The sequence below is a fragment of the Aythya fuligula genome, chromosome 3 (genome assembly GCF_009819795.1).
Source record: "Aythya fuligula isolate bAytFul2 chromosome 3, bAytFul2.pri, whole genome shotgun sequence".
In the NCBI taxonomy this organism is placed as follows: Eukaryota; Metazoa; Chordata; class Aves; order Anseriformes; family Anatidae; genus Aythya; species Aythya fuligula.
The window spans coordinates 73,003,040-73,019,866 of NC_045561.1; the positions used below are offsets into that span (position 1 = coordinate 73,003,040).

The following is a 16,827-nucleotide window of genomic DNA, read 5'->3' on the forward strand; positions in this document are numbered from 1 at the left end:
CAGACGTTTCTTCTCCCTGAAATGGCTTATCATGAGGTCAGATGAAAGCCAGGGCACGCACAATGGAGGGAGTGGAGCTGTAGGGCCAGAGCCGGGGACCAAAGGGAGCAAAGAGCTGCTGCAGCAGTGCCTCAGACCAGGTGAAACTGCTGGGAACTGCAGCCAGAGCAGTGCTTGTCCCTAGAACTGACAGACCTGAAATATGTTAACTCAGGTTGACAGAATTTTTATTATTAGATATGAGAAATGCAAACTGTATGATACCTTTAAAATATACATGCTGTACTTAGTTTCCAGTTTCCCAGCACACCGGACATTCAAACAGTCTGGATCCTATTTAACAAACATTGTTGAATGTATTCAGTTAATAAAAGCTTGGCAAATATTAGTAAAAGGCTTGTAATGGCTGTGAGTGATATAAAGGTTAAAAGCTTTGATAGCATCGTACCAAACTGGAATAAAGCTTGAAGAAACTCAAATGATGGGTCAGTAAGAAATCTCATTGCTGATTAGGACATCATGAAATATTCATTTATTGGAATCAGAAAAGATGCAACTATTCTATAAACCTAAATTTATTTTTAGAACTTGAAACTTTTAACATTATTCAGCTCATTAGTCCTGTCCTCTCATTATCAGAAAGTATACAGAGATTAAAACAAGAATGAAATTTCCTCACTGTCCCAGCCTGACAGGAAAGCAAGATGTTTTCTTTCTTATGCATATGTTACATTATTTCTCTGTAACGACAAGGGAAGAAAGGGCTTCAGGCTAGATTGGCACATGGGGAACGCTATCTATCAGTGTAAACTTGGAGGATCTTTTTTTTTTGTGTGTAGTTTGCTGCACTGCCCGCACAGAGGAAAGCTCCCTGTGCACCCCAGAGCACAGGTAGGTTTACCAGCATGTTATCAGAGCCTGGCCCATGCAAGAAACACAAGCAGGATCACCAGAAAGCACGCGTTGTTTCAGGATCTCTGTAAACACTGGATTCCAGCTTCCAAAACCGCCCTGAGATTCACTTTCTTTTAAAGGCTTGTCTGGACGAGGATAAAGGTGCATTAAAAAATAATGATAATAATAATAAAAAAGTCAGTGAAAACTTTTAATTAACATGTTTTTCAAATTCATAGCATTGACAGGGTGTGTTGCATTTTCACACATTTGCCAGCAAACGTGTTAAAATACACTTGTGTCCTCTCTACAGGTGGCAAGTTGGGACAAGTTTCCGAAAGTTTCAACATATAGCCAGAATTAAAACCTGCTCATTAAGGTACTTTTACCTTGGCTGAGGGTGAGTGTCACTGATGGGTTTTCCTGGGACTCCCGAGAGCAGCTTGCATACTGGCAGGGAACTGTTACTCAGCTGCTTTTTCTCCAGTTCCTGACCTGTCAAGTGAAAGTAACATTTCATTTACCTGCCTTTCAGGACTGGGGGAAGAGGGTTGTTTCTACAGTACTGGGGGAGGGGAGGGGGAATTTTTGTTTTGTTATTTCAGGTTACAGTTGAACACTTTGCAGAAGGAACTTTGCCTTTGCTGCTCTGGGATGAAAACTAGAGTGTTTTTTTGTTTGTTTGTTTTTCTTGGCATCCTAACGGGAAGTGAGTGTGCAGTTGACATATGCACTACACCATGCTTATACCTGGCCATGCTGTCAGGAAAGTTTGTGTTAATGCCCGGCCAAAGCCATGGCTGTGAGGCACAGATTCAGGACTAACAGACATGAAGGCACAGGTGAGCATCAATAACTGTGAGCCAGTGGCTATGTGGGTTTGCTGGGCAGCACCATCCAAAGCATACCATCAGTCTGCACCTCAGCCCTCCCACTTCCCAAACAGAGAGCATGAAAACAATCCCAGGCAAAACGTGCTGAGAGGAGTCACATTTTGTAAGCACTGTGGAAGATCCAACTTTGTGTGGTGGATGCAATATACAATTGGAAATCAGGAAATGGGCTGCGGCGGGAGGGATGGGGGCTGGACTCAGAGCCATCTCGCTCATCCTCAGGCTCCTCAGAGCTGGCCCTCAGTCTTGGTTTCATGTTCTTAGAAATGTTATCACTTCACCCGCGTCACATGGGGGACATGACTTTTTTGCTGACACAGCTCTTGCAGGAAAAGCCCAAACACAAATACATTTACAATGAAATCACTTTTTTTTTAGACATTAAATCTCCAGCAGCCTGTACTTTAAGCGCCTTTAAACTGGTACATCCTTGGTCCTGCCAAAGAAATGCTGCAAGATCTTTTGTGTGTGTGTGTGTGTGGAAGCCAATGTGGAATAATGGTGTGTTTTGCATTCATATCTGATTAGTCCTGCTGCAATACACCAATCAGGGTGGTGGTTTGTTGATTTTTTTCCTTTCTTTTTTTCCCTTGGAAGGAGATGAAAAGATCCGGAATTTGAGTAAAGCGCCAGTTTAAGAATGAGGAATCTCCCCTGCAGCATAATCTGTGTTTCATTGGCACTTAAGGGTGTGGGGTGACAGCGAGCAGCCTGGTAACTGGTGGGCAACAGGTCAATGGAGGGGTTAGATCTCCTGTTTGTACCTCACATGACGGGTGTGGGACAGAAGGCACAGAGAGCTATCCCGGTTGTAACACACGGAGCATGCTTATATTCCAGATTCTCTGCCTGTCCAGACACTGTGCAGAAGAACTCGTGGAACTGAGCATCTAGAGTAATATCAGACAAAGCTTTTCAGTTTTTTTTTCTTCTTCTCTTTCAAAGTTGCAAAACACTGAAATGGTTGAAAAACACGCCGAGATTGCAAAGCAAACACCGCCAAAACTCCCCCAAGCCGCTCGGCGAAATTTTTTTCTCGGTTGCCACCGCTCCGAAATCCACACGTAGCTCCGGCGGAAAGGCGAACCGCAGGCGCCCATGCAGGTGAAATCCCGTGCGAGAAATCCCGGTGACTTTTTGATACCGGCTGCCAGCCCCAGCCACGGTCCTCAAAGGGGGGGCTTCGGGGCTCCGCGCCCCCCTCCCCTTTCCCCATCGCCCCCCTCCCCCGTCGCCACGGCAACCGCCCGGCGGCCCCTCCGGGGGCCGGGGGAGCCCCGGGGGAGGCGGTGAAGCCCCCCACACAAGTCCCCCCCAGCCCCTCGGGGGCACGGGTGGGCTCCCCACGGGCGAGCTGGGGCTGCGCGGCGCTGCTCGGCGGGGCGGGCGGCGGCGGCCGAGACAAAGGGAGCCGGGGCTGGCAGGGGCGGGAGCGGGGGGAGGCTCGGTGGGGAACGGCAGATGCCCCTCTCGCTCCCCTCCCCCTCCCCGGAAAAGGAGGAAAAAAAAATAGAAAAATAATGATAATTAATTAAAAAAATCGCCCGGCGGATCTGCCGCCGATCAAAGGCTGCAGGCACTGGGGTTGCTGGAAGGCGGCGGGCGCACAAAGCCCCCGGTGATCCGCGGGGGGAGCGAGGTGGGCGGCGTGGCCGAGCCTCCCCGTGCCGCAGCCCTTCGTTAGCGGAGCGATTTTACCCCCCCGTGTTTATAAACAACAGGCGTTTGGCGAGAGATTCCCTGCGTTGGATTTATTTATTTATTTATTATCGGAAAAGGACCCTTCTGCCGCGCATTTCTGCTCCTGCAAAGAGAGGGGGGACCCTATATATGTGTGAGGAGGGGGCTGTGTGTGAGGGGGGCCCCGTGTGTGTAGGGGGGGGGCTCGGAGCCAGCCGTCCCGCATCCCCCAGCGTGGAGGGGCGACATCTCCCCGCGCTGCCCGCATCCGCCGCCCCCCTCCCCCGTATAGTGTGGGGGGGAAACGGGTCAGATCCGCGGTGTTTCTTCCACACGAGCCCTCGCTGCTGTGCTCCGGATCGCCGGTACTCGGGGTACCTCGGTGTGGAGGTGCAGCCCAGCCCAGGGGTTCGGCTCCGGAGCTTCGCCCGCGCGTGTAAACGCGGCCCGGGAGCGGGGCGCCGCCACGCTAAGCGCCTTCAAAAGGCGGCTCGGGGATAATCGGAGAGCGGGATTTAATGGGGGCTGCTCGCAAAGGATCGCGTTTGGGGCCGATATGGCTCTGGGGGAGGGGGCCGCTCCGGCTCCGGCTCCCGCCGCCGCCGCTTTCGCGTTGGCAACATCTGGCCTACAGACCTACTAATTTCGACTCGTGATCTCGTTTGGCGAAACCCGATCTACGTGGTTCAAATACCTTCCAAATTGGGGGCGATTTAACAATCGCGACCAATTAAACCCGGGGAAGAAAAGGAGAGGGAAAAAAAAAAAAAAAAAAAAAAAAAAGAAGAAAAAAAAAAAAAAGCAAAGCAAATCCCCTCCTTCCCTCTCCCCCCGCCCCGGGCTCGCAGCACACTATCTGTTGCTCGCTCCCGGTGGGGGCGGGCGGCGGGGCCGGGCCGGACCCCCGCTGCCACTCGCACTCACACTCGCGCTCACTCACACTCACTCGCTTCACCCGCACGCCCCATCCCATTGTCCCTGCCCGCCCGCGCCGCTTTATTTGGGTGTTTTGTCCGCTGCCCGGCGCGGGGCTCCGCGCGCCCGCCCGCGCCGCGCCGGAGCGGCACATTCATCCCCGGCCGGGGGCTGCTTTCGAACCGCTGCCATCGCGGCTCCATTGTTCGCCGGGCGGCCAGGCCCCGCCCCCCTTTGTGTGGCGCGGCGGCGATTGGCCGGCGCCGGGCGGAGGGCTGCCGTCACCGCTCGGGAAGCCCATTCATCTGTGCACTTGGGCGTTGGACTCCGCATCTTATTAGCAACCAGGGAGATTTCTCCATTTTCTCCTTGTCTACAGTACGGCTACAAATCTGGGATTTTTTATTACTTCTTTTTTACTAAACTTGGGCTCCTTTTTTTTTTTTTTTTTTTTTTTTCCTCCGGTGCTCGACTTTTTCCTTCCCTTTTTTTTCCCCCTCCCTCCTGTGCTGCTGCTTTTTTGATCTCTTCAACTTTAAATTTTTTAAAAAGGAGTGCATTATAATCGGTTCTGTTCTCTCTTCTCTTTTTTTTTCCCCTCTGGTGTGTGTGTGTGTTGCTGCTGCTGCTGGTCGCCCAGTATTTATACCAACCCAACGCTCTTTGTTTCCCCTCCTTTTGGATCTGTTGAGTTTCTTTGTTGAATAAGACAGCATGGGTGCCCAGTTCTCCAAGACCGCTGCAAAGGGCGAAGCCTCCGCCGAGAAACCTGGGGAAGCAGTGGCTGCATCTCCATCCAAGGCGAATGGACATGTAAAAAAAAAAAAAAAAAAAAAAAAAAAAAAAGCAATTAAAAAAAAAATTAAACCTACTCCTTTTTTTAAGCCAACTTCGACGGACTCTCTTTTGCATCCTGTCTTAATTCTTCTTCCTTTGATGCCCCAGTGGCACGTTCAATGGAGAATACGGCCAATCCTTTTATCCTTGCAACTCGAAGCAAAGGAATCATTGCTTTATTTAAAAAAAAAAAAAAAAAAAAAAAAAAAAGGGCTTGGCTTTGAACGATTTGCTGCTTTATCTTTCCTGCGTCGGGGAGTGTGTGTGGGGGGAGGGGGCACGTTGGGAAAAAGGAGGAGGAAAAAAAAAAATATATATATATATATATCCCTCGTGTATTATTGAGAAGCGTCCCGATGGCTTGTATACGGATGGATCTGTTACCGCTCGGCTTTTCTGCCCGCTTTACCGCCTGCTCCCGACGCCGCCCGGCCACTATAGCGCCTACCGCGGGCACCGCGCGGCCGCCTCGTACCGGGGGCAGCCGCCGCCGGGGCTGGGGGCTCGGGGGCAGGAGCAGGGCTCGGGGGTGCGTTTTGGGGGGCTGAAGAGGGGGGCTCCGTGGCTACCCCCCCGGGGCAGCAGCCGGGCTGCCCCCCGGCGCCCCCGCAGCTGGCGGCCGCCCGAAACATGCAAATGCGGCGGGGGCCGAGACGGAGGGGAGAGGGGGGGTGGAAGCCGGGGCCTGCCGGGCGGGGGGCTGCGAGCTGGGGCCGGGCGAGCTTTGTTCGGTGCCGTGCAGCGCCGCGCCGTGCCGAGCCTTCCCCGCCCCGCTTTGCTCCGCTCCGCGCCGCGGCCGGACGGGGCGCGCCGGGGGCGGGGGTGCGCGGGGCCGTCGGTGGAGCCGCGGCGCCCCCTGGCGGCCGTTCCGCGGGGGCGCCCGCCGCTGGGGGCGCCCGCCCGGAGCGGGCTTCGGCTGGGCTGAGCCGAGCCGAGCCGAGCCGGGCCGGGCCGGGCCGGGCGTCGCGGGGAGGGCGCGGGGGAGGCGTCGTCTCGGTGCTCCCCCCCGGTAACGCGGTCGCTGTCTTGCAGGAGAACGGCCACGTGAAGGTGAACGGCGACGCCTCCCCCGCGGCGGCGGAGGCGGGCAAGGAGGAGGTGCAGGCGAACGGCAGCGCGCCCGCCGAGGAGACGGGCAAGGAGGAGGCGGCCTCGTCGGAGCCCGCCTCCGAGAAGGAGGCCGCCGAGGCGGAGAGCACCGAGCCGGCCTCGCCGGCGGAGGGCGAAGCCTCCCCCAAGACTGAGGAGGGCGCGACCCCCTCGTCCAGCAGCGAGACCCCGAAAAAAAAAAAGAAGCGCTTTTCCTTCAAGAAGTCCTTTAAGCTCAGCGGCTTCTCCTTCAAAAAGAACAAAAAGGAGGCCGGCGAGGGGGCGGAGAGCGAGGGCGGCGCCGCCGCCACCGCGGCGGAGGGCGGGAAGGAGGAGGCGGCGGCGGCGGCCCCCGAGGCGGCGGGCGGCGACGAGGGCAAGGGCTCCGCCGACGAGCCCTGCGCGGCCGCCCCCGAGGCGGCCAAGGAGGAGGCGGGGGACTCGCAGGAGGCCAAATCGGACGAGGCCGCCCCCGAGAAGGCAGCGGCGGGAGAAGAGGCCCCGGCGGCGGCGGAGGAGCAGCAGCAGCAGCAGCAGCAGGAGGCGGCGGCCAAGGCGGCGGAGGAGGCGGGCGGCGCCGCCGCCACCACCACCACCACCACCACCACGAGCGAGGCCTCGGGCAGCGGCGAGCAGGAGGCGGCCTCGGCGGCGGAGGAGGCGGCGAGGCAGGAGGCCCCCTCCGAGAGCAGTCCGGAGGGCCCCGCCGCCGAGCCGGCGGAGTAGAGCAGCGCCCGCCGCCGCCCCCTCGCCGACGAACTTTTTTCTCCCCCCCCTGTTTGTTTGTTGGAGTGGTGCCAGGTACTGGTTTTCGGAGAACTTGTCTACAACCAGGGATTGATTTAAAAGATGTCTCGTTTCTTTTTTTTCTCTCCCCGCAGATTTTTTTTTTGTTGTTATTTTTTTTTTTCCCATCTCAAATCAATTCTGTTACCACCATTCCAACGGGCGGAGGAGGGCCTCGACGCCTCCCTCCGCCTCCTTCCTTCTCTCCTCCTCCCTTTTTTTTTTTTTTTTTTTTTTTTTGCATCAGTATTAATGTTTTTTGGTTTTTTGGTTTCGTTTAATTTTTTTTTTAATTTTTATTTTTTGGCATACTTTGCATCTTTATTCGAAATGTAAACTTTCTTTGTCAGTCTATGGACATGCCCATATATGAAGGAGATGGGTGGGTCAATAAGGGATATCAAATGAAGTGATAAGGGGCCACAGTGGGGGATCCGTGGCGCGCATCCATTGCCAAGAGAACGTGCCACGAGAAATGATGTAAGGGGTTAGTCTTTTTTTAAAAGAAAGTTATTACGATGTATTTTGTGAGGCAGATGTTCTATAAGGTTTACAACACTACAAGTCTTGATTAAGAAGGAAAGGAAAAAAAAAATCAATACCCAGATAAAGAGATCATAGTCTTAGGAATTCATTTAAACCATAGGAACTTTTCACTTATCTCATGTTAGCTGTATCAGTCAGTGATTAAGTAGAAATACAAGTTGTATAGGCTTTATTGTTTATTGCTGGTTTATGACCTTAATAAAGTGTAATTATGTATTACCAGCAGGGTGTTTTTAACTGTGACTATTGTATAAAAACAAATCTTGATATCCAGAAGCACATGAAGTTTGCAACTCTTTCCACCCTGCCCATTTTTGTAAAACTGCAGTCATCTTGGACCTTTTAAACACAAATTTTAAACTCAACCAAGCTGTGATAAGTGGAATGGTTACTGTTTATACTGTGGTATGTTTTTGATTACAGCAGACTGCTTTCTTTTCCAGTTGTCTTTGAAAATAAAGGAAAACTCTTCAGATGCAATGTTTTTTTTTTTTGTTTTTTTTTTTTTTTGGTGTAGCATCTTGTCTATCATGTTTTTGTAAATACTGGAGAAGCTTTGACCAATTTGACTTAGAGATGGAATGTAACTTTGCTTACAAAAATTGCTATTAAACTCCTGCTTAAGGTGTTCTAATTTTCTGTGAGCACACTAAAAGCGAAAAATAAATGTGAATAAAATGTATAATTTGGTTGTGTTTCTTTCATGGATACTCTGGTAACTTAAATGGGCCAGCCAGTATTGTACAAGCCTAAATTTGTATAAAGTGATGATGTGCGCTGTTAGCACTGGCTTTTCAAGCTGCCTTCCTAGATCCCAGACTGTGTAACGCTGCGCTTATTATAGAGAAATTGAGCAGCGAGCCAGGTAACTCGCAGGTTTCCTGGCTTTAAAAAGAAGGCTGGAAGGCAGTCTGAGCATGTACAGTGTGCGATTCTGTTGTCCAGGCTCCATCTTGCTTTAAGACCAGAGGTATCCAGCATATGAGATTCTTGCCTCTTGAGGAAAATGAGATGTAATTTGAATTGCTTAGGGTGGGGCGCTGAAATTTTTTTGTGCCGCGTTGCCTAAAAGTTAAGCTCTTGAACAGACGTCCCATTTATGTCTTAGTATGCTGTCCCTGCTTAGGTTCCTAGATGATTAGATCGAAAACTTTAGCCTGGAGGGAGAAAGGGGGTATTAACACTGCCATTCTGCTCAAAGTAATTAAAAGCAATATTTTCTCTTTTTTTCCTCAAGTGCTACTCCCAACTGCAGGTGAGTTACAGAACAGATTTCGAAATTTGTCTATAAAAATAATTACTTGGTGCTTGCCTTTAATTGTTAGGCTCTTTGGCTAATTTCCAGCATATTGCTCAGGGCATATTATGCCTTAATAAAACAGTGGGCTCATGTAAGAAAAGCAGTAGTGGTATTTGGAGGGTGGAAATTGATTCAAGAAAGTGTTGCTTCTAAGTTTATAGGAGAAAGTTTAGTGTTACACTTATTTGCTTCCACCTAAATTTTCAGCAGAAACTCTTTGGAAGCAATTATGATTCATTTTATGAGAAAATGGCACGTTAGCACCTTGTTCCCTAAAGAACAAAGCCTAAACTGAATGAAGTATAGTAGATTTCCTGCTGAATGCGTACTTTTTCTTTTTCTTTTTTTTTTTTTCTTTCTTTTCCTTTTTTTTTTTTTTTTAATTCAGCTGTCTACCATTTTAACTTTGGCTTGTATGTACTCTAGTTGCCCTGGTATTTCTCTATAGCTTTAGAAATGTATTGAAACTATGCTATAATTGCTGAGGGACAAAAATAAATGGATGTAAAACAAGATCCTCCACACCAGTGTCATTCTTGGAGTACATGTGTTTGAAGTCTAGTGCATAACTGCTTTGCTAAGGGGTTTTTATAACATGGCTGTAAAAACCTGTTCTAAGACGCATGATGTCTTGGCCATAGAGTCAATGTCTCTTTTTAATAAATATATATATATTTAAATTCAAGGATTCTTAAAGAGAAGTCTGAATTTCTTTGATTTTTTTTTCCCTTTGTTGAACTATATGTGTACATATGAAGAAAATAATCGCCAGTAAAATTCTCCCATTTTTTCTCAACCTGCTTGGCTGAAACTTTTGTGTTTGTTCCTCGCTCAGCTGGTGTTGTTTCCTGAAACGCTTCCAGTTCCTGGTGGTGCAGAATCACTTCTACCACAGCAGCCAGGATCCTTGGCTGGGACTTTGTAATTCCATAACTTGGCTTGACTTGGAGTTGCTTTCCAAGCCTAATACCAGTACAGTTTCAAAAATAAGGCTTAAGAAGATCACTTACGTGGCCTGCTGTTCTGCTCGCAGCAGTCCAGTGTGTGCTAAAACGTGGTTCCAGCAATGCTTCTTTTCAACCATGCAGTTTAAGAAGACGGGAATCTGCCTGGGTTTGGAATGGTGGAAATGGAGCTTTGAGCTGCTTCCTCCTGCAAAAGGATTGTGCCACATCATCCGTCCCCAAGAGGCTGGCTGGTCGCTCCCATGCGATTGTAGATTATCCTCATTTTTCTATGAGGAAAATGGAGGGGTTGGGTGTTATGACTGGTGAGATGGTTAATCTTCTTACCAAGAAACCTTTATGCCTCTTTATACTCCGTCACTTGCTGTTATGTCTTGGTGAAAATGCTAATCATAATAAGTATTGTAATTTCAACAAATTTTCTCAAAATTCAAATGCATGTGACTTTAAAATGTGTGGCTTCAAGCTCATTTCCCTGTCTTATGGGTTGTTGGGGTTCTTTTTAAGTGGAATGTTATGGTTTCTGTGAACAAGGTTGTGCTGGAACAATGTCAAAATTTTAGGTAAAACTTAGGCTGAAATCTAATTTTGTTTGAATAAGGACTCTAGAGATTTGCTTCTTTTCTGTTTATTTCCTTAGACGGAGACGGTCATCTTCCTTGTCTGAGGTCAAAACTTGGGTGTACAAAAGTCCTTCCAGATTTCATGCCTGTCTTACTAATATCTATGCTTGATTTCAGACTCTCCAAATCGCAGTGTCTAACCTCAAATACTTGAGTTCTTTATCTGGGCCTGATAGTTTCTAATGTGAAATGGTAGAAACCTTGCCTTCAGGCAAGGAAACGAGGCAAAAATAGAGGGAGAAAAAACAAAAACAAACAAAAAAAAAAGGCAAGATGGGTGAGGGATGTCAAGTGTGGGTTTTGGCTTCTGCTGGAGAGTGCTCACCTTCCTGCTTGTGTGCACAACTGCTGTGTGAAAATCAAGTGCTCACATACCAACTTGTGACATCCCTAAGAGCTCCCGTTGGCTGTGCTCCATGCGATGTTGTACATAGGAGTGGTTTGCTCCTTCATTCTGTGAGGGGAACTATGCTGGTGGCGTTTCAGGAACATTTTTTGTTATCTAATACTGTTCCAAACAGCTAACTCTTGAACTGCACTTACAGGCGATTAGGGGAAGGTCAAAGGTTTTCATCTGCTTTCTTTGTTTGGGTTTTTCTAAGTTGCAAGTCCTTTTGTTTGGCTTTTAAAACAAAACGTAGCACAATACACATTCTAGTCTGAAACTGTAATACCAATGGATACTTTTCTGCAAAATCAGTACTGTGAATTCAGTGTTTATGCTACGTGTATAGTAAAAGAGTGGTAAAAGGTCGACATTTGTGATACCCAACTCATTTCAGTGTTTATTAGGTTTTAAGGAGCTAAGGTAAGATGTGTTTTCCATGATGGTGCAGTTTGGTTGAAAGCAGCCTGTTTTGAGGCTATGACAGCTTTTTTACCATGCTCAGATTACTGGGATAGAATAAAGCAGGTAGTTTTCCTCCTGAAGTAAACAGCAAGTGCAAATAGTATATTGTGTTTATAACATACTGTAGACATTGGGGTTAATTTGCCCTCTTTACAATGCAGAGGACCTCAGCTAATTGACAATGAATGGGAACTGTTGCAACTGCAACCAATCCAACAGGGCAGAGAAAAACAGGCTGGGCAGCCTGCTGTTACGTGAATAAAATAGTGTAAGAGGTGCTGCTGCAGTAAAGTACCCCATTACTAAAAGTATGTGTTAGCTTAGCCTTGGGAGAGCCAGTGTGTGGTGTGCTTCTAAGGCATGATGCCTGTTTGGAGATGCAGAAAGGGAAGCTGTAGCAGCATGTTTCATGATATGTTTGCTGAGACAGCTTTGGAGATGAGATGGCTCCAGAGTGAGAACGTTGCATATTGGGACAATCAGAGGAGTATCAGTGATGACAGTAAAGTGATGGGTACAGCTGAACAGATAAGCGACCACAGTGTTGCTCAATGGATAAAGCCCAGAGTTAGGGATTTGTAAGTCTGGACTAACTATGTTGTTAAGTACACCTTCTGTATCAAAGCACTACACCCAGATTTCCAATGCCTCTATTTTAGCATATGGATGTTATCTGACAGAGATGATGTAAAGCTTTGGATAATGTGTGCAGAATGTTTTGAAGTCTTAAGGACGGCCACAGGTATTATTTATACATCTTTGTCCTAAATCTTTGTTTCAGGATGACTTGTCTGTCCAGACCAGGACTACAAACACACTGGATGAAAGAGGACATTGCTACTTACAGTTGGAAAGACCCAAATGAGATAGCTGATACTGATGCCAATAAACTATTTGATAGTTGCTCTTAGCAGAGACCAGTGTGACTAGAGATTTCTTTTTAGGTACATTACAAATAGAAGTCATCTCCTGAAGCTCACAGGTTAGTTTCCAAAATATATAGAGAAAAGATAACTACAAATCTATTGTTTAGGAAAATCATCCTCACTGAGTAGATGCGATAGCTGCAAGAAGTGACTTGCTGGCCTTTGCTGGATTAGTTTTCTCTCTGAAACTTGTTATGTAGATCCATCTGAATATTTTAAACTAATTTGATAACAAGGGTGACCTGCTGTTCAAAGGAGACAAACTCCATCGCAGAGCTGTTGCTAACAGGCTCCTCATTGAAGAAGAGCCCTTCTGGACCAGTAAGTGAAGACCTGCATTACAAGTCCTTTACAAAAGGAGAGTTAGGGAACAAAAAGAAAAAGAAAAAGAGGAAAACAATAGAAAAAAAAAAAAAAAAAAAAAAAAAAGCAAAACTTTATGAACTCAAGGCATATATATATATATATATATTTTTTTTTTTTTTCTAACCATCTGGAGCAAGGCTATCATAGGCATGAAGTACTCCACCTTCTGTCTTAAAAAAACATTAAAACATAATTTAATTACAAGAGATACTGGAGTGCAAAGCCAAACCTCTCTTGAAAACCACTGAGGAAACAGAATCCAAAATTGATTAAAGTAACATTTTTGAGGAATGAATCATTAGACCAGTCCCAAGCGTTACATTGCAGTTTGGGAGCCTGTTAAAGCAAGTTTACTAGACACTGTACCTCTGAGGAGACTGGGCAGCAAATTTTTTTCCAAATTTATAATTAAAAAAAAAATGGCAGAAATCATGGGCTGATATGTGAAGGAACGTGGTTTTTGTTTTGTTTTGTTTTGTTTTTTTTTCCCTCAGGGCTTTATTTTTGCTTATCTTCCATATGTATTTAGTTTCTAATACGTATCCAACAAGAAGAAGAAAACAGTGGAAAGATTAATACTTCCAAAATTGCTCTGAACCTATTTCCCTGAATGTTTTATTTAGATTTATTTGAATTCTGTTTTCATATTTTATTCTGCTGTTTATACCTGACTTTATGAGTAAATGCTCACATGGAGAGATAATATTTATATACTAAGATATATTTGGAATTTTCAGAAGGACTCATTTTGGCCTAATTCTTCTGTCACTTAGTTCTGTGGGAGTGAAGTTAACCAATACAAAGCACTTCTGGAATTTCCCCAGAAATGTTGCTAAAATTAAGATAAATATATCAGATTTCTCTGGGAGATATCCACCTGCATTCTACCACCAATGCAGTGTGCACAATAAAGGGACAAGAAACTGATTGTGTTTGCGTGAATTAGGAGATTAAAGGCACATAGGAGCACTTTCCCATGGTGTCATTACAAATGATAAAAATGAAACGCCACTGGAAATTTACCCTTGTTGTTATATATTTATTGTTTATATATAGCTTACACTCTGAAGGTTCATCACACCTAGCACCTCTCTTACTGCTACCACATGAAGTCTGTCTTAAACTTGACAGACCTATACATTGAAATGATGATGCAGAAATGCATTCAAAAGGTGTCATGGATAAATTGTTGGCCATAAATATTTGCTGTTTTCTATATAAAACTGTTTATTTATAGTGATCACTGATATCCACTGAACTCTGTTTTATCTAGGAATTTTTTGCCTTTGTGTTGCCTACATAGAAAGTTGTCATTTCAAGATCATAAAGCTTCTGATGTTATTGTAAATTAGGCCAAAGGTGAGAAAGAAGGGGGAAAAAATCTTCCCATTGATGTTAGAATAGAACCATAAACTTGAATAAACCAAGAAGAGAGATTCAAATCCAACTGTACTCTACTTAAATCCCAGTGCTAATCTAATCTAATCTAATCTGATCTAATCTAATCTAAAGAGGCTTTAGGGCTTTGTTTCGCTTCTTGTTGTTGTGGCATACATGTTATGATAGTCATTAGTTTCATAATCTGCAGATATACGGAAGAAGAAGCAAAACAGTTCTGAAGTTTGTCTCCTAAATGCTTTACAGAAGACATACTAGGTGTAACAGCATGATACAATCCCTGCACTGGAAACAGTCCATGTGACTCTGTCATTTAGAGCTGCAGAACATGGAAGTGCTAAAATGTTCCTAAGGATTTTAGGAAAAATAATATGCTCCTTCTCTTTTGTGACAAAGGTAAAATGAGGAGCATGCATATTGTAACTCTTTGGGAAAGCCACATAAATTCAAGTAACAAACACTGTAAAGGAGAGCTAAACACAGGATGTTCTTCTCAGTAGCAGCTGAACGAGAAACATACGTGTAAGAAATGCACCATTTGTAGGAGAGACTGGACATTTTTAATCTTTCTATGATCATACTGTGGGCTTCATTTTGCATGAATCTGCTGCATTACAGGCAATCTAACAGCAAATGACAGTGAAGTGTCCAGTTGGGAATGAATCCTGAAGGACAAGTGTGGCTGGGGACCATTTTTGAACAGCAGCACAAACAAAAGCACATTCCCATAAGAACTACTACTAGGAAATATTTACATTGTGATGCTAGATTAAAAGGCCCAAATTAAATATGAGTCTTGCTTGTGCCAGGCACTGTGTAAACATTTAGGAGAGACAGTCTCTGCTCTGAAAAAAGCATCCAGGCTAAATGCAGAAAGGTTAGGCTGTTTCACTTCCTACCATTGTTAAAATCACATTTCTATTTGTCTTGGTCAAGATTATGAAGGGGGAGGAATTAATTACCAACTTCCTTTTTTAAAAAAAAAAAAAAAAAAATCTGTGTTATTTGCTATTTGCTTTTCTCAGCTCATGCTCACCGCCTTCATAAGCCGTGTTACGAAAACACTGCCATCCACATATCAATGGCCAAGACCTTTTCATAGGCACAAATAGTAATGGGCATTTTAAGCAATAAAAAGGATGTAATTAGAACTGGTTCTAGAGAGAAAAATAGCAAAAACCTTAAAACGAAGGTAGGACCAAACTATAGATAGCTCTCTAGTGACGCTTTGAGGCCATTTTCATGTACTGAAAGTAAAATAAATTTGCTCCGCGTGGCTGCTTCGTTCACTGACAGCAGTGCCTACTCTGGGAATAGTTTGGCGTTTTGGGAGAGAGGGAAGGGCGGTACCTAGTTTAGAGAGACTGTTTGTATGTAGATACACGCTTTTAGTTTTGGGGCTGGCTGGTAGTGTTCATTCTTATCGAAATAATGTCCTCACCTTGATTAAATATTGGCATATTAAAGTACAGAAATGAAGATTCTTTGTGGATTTTCTTTTCTGTTAAGAAGGTGTCTTAAATCTCTGAATTCTCCAATTATGAGTTGTGATTATTGGATGTATTAATACGAAATTTGCTCAGTCCAAACTATATTTTAATAATACAGATATCAGAAGAAAATGTTTGTATGTCAGCTGACGTACTGTATAAAAACAAGAGAAAAGAACTGGGAAATTGGTTTGGACCCATCGTATGAAACACCATAGTTCTTGTGAACCAGCAGCCGAATGAGCTAAAATGCATGTGTATGTTGTGCATTAAATAATAAAAAAGAAAACAACACATCTATTAGATTTTTGTTGTTTTTTTTTGTTTGTTTGTTTGTTTGTTTTTTCACATATATTTTCACATGACATTGAACGAAAATGGCCTTACTAGTTTGTAAAATTAATTGTCTTCACTATCTGTTCCAGCACACTGTGCCACATTTATCAGAGACACTTACCCACAAATTGCAACTTTAAAAACTTTTACAACTATTCCTCTAACGTAGACAGGACTGGTAGTACAGGCATTGCCTGATGACATTTTCACCATCATGTTGCATAAATCAGCTAAAGTGGTAAAAATGCTTGTGGTTTGGCTTTATTTATAGTCTCTGTATTGCTAGCAGCATGGGAGAGCTATGGGAGGGAATTTCCCTAAAATTGTTATAGCCAATGTAACCACTGAGACATCTAGCACTTGTTGCTACCAAGAGTGTTAAACTTGGAAAACTCTATCATCTACAATGTGCCAAGTGTGGGAAAGACTACATTAAGAGAGTAATTAAGAAAATGGTAGCCAAATTATTTCACACATTAGGAAATTAGCCAAACAATTTCTGGGCCTTTAGCAAGAGATTTTAACAAGAAAACGGATAGTCTAGAGAAATAACTGTAGAAAAGCAAATGTGATACCAATTTTAGGTACGGTTTCACAAAAGAACTGGAAAAAAAAAAATAGATGCAGGAGAAGTGGTTGGATATTTAAAAAAAAAAAAAAAAGGAGGGACTGGCAGAAGGACAATGAGACATGGATATTATGTGGAACCGCAACATTATGAAGCAAAGACTAAGGAAATTACAGACAAAGCAGCCAAGATAACTGAAAATGCACTAGAGCAGAGGCATGTACAGGGAAATAGTCAAGATCAGCTTCTCAGGAGTGAAACGTGTCAAGCCAATGTAATTTTATCCTTTGATAGTATATCCAGTCTAGTATTTAAGTGGGACTCAAGAGCTGTCACAGATCTTGACTTCTCTTACACTTTTGATG

The 16,827-nt window shown here is 45.1% G+C and overlaps 1 protein-coding gene across 2 annotated transcripts; it reads left to right on the plus strand.

Moving 5' to 3' along the window:
• Positions 1–4,545: 4,545 nt before the first annotated feature.
• Positions 4,546–7,312, plus strand: MARCKS (myristoylated alanine rich protein kinase C substrate). Of its 2 annotated transcripts, XM_032185652.1 has the most exons (3): positions 4,546–4,760; positions 5,023–5,195; positions 6,252–7,312. In XM_032185652.1, the coding sequence occupies exons 2-3, from the start codon at positions 5,097–5,099 to the stop codon at positions 7,032–7,034; spliced, it is 882 nt and encodes a 293-aa protein (XP_032041543.1). In that variant the 5' UTR covers positions 4,546–4,760; positions 5,023–5,096; the 3' UTR covers positions 7,035–7,312. The 2 variants fall into 2 exon arrangements, with proteins under 2 accessions (XP_032041543.1, XP_032041542.1); XM_032185651.1 differs by lacking the exon at positions 4,546–4,760 and having other exon boundaries at positions 4,963–5,195.
• The last annotated feature ends 9,515 nt before the right edge of the window (positions 7,313–16,827 follow it).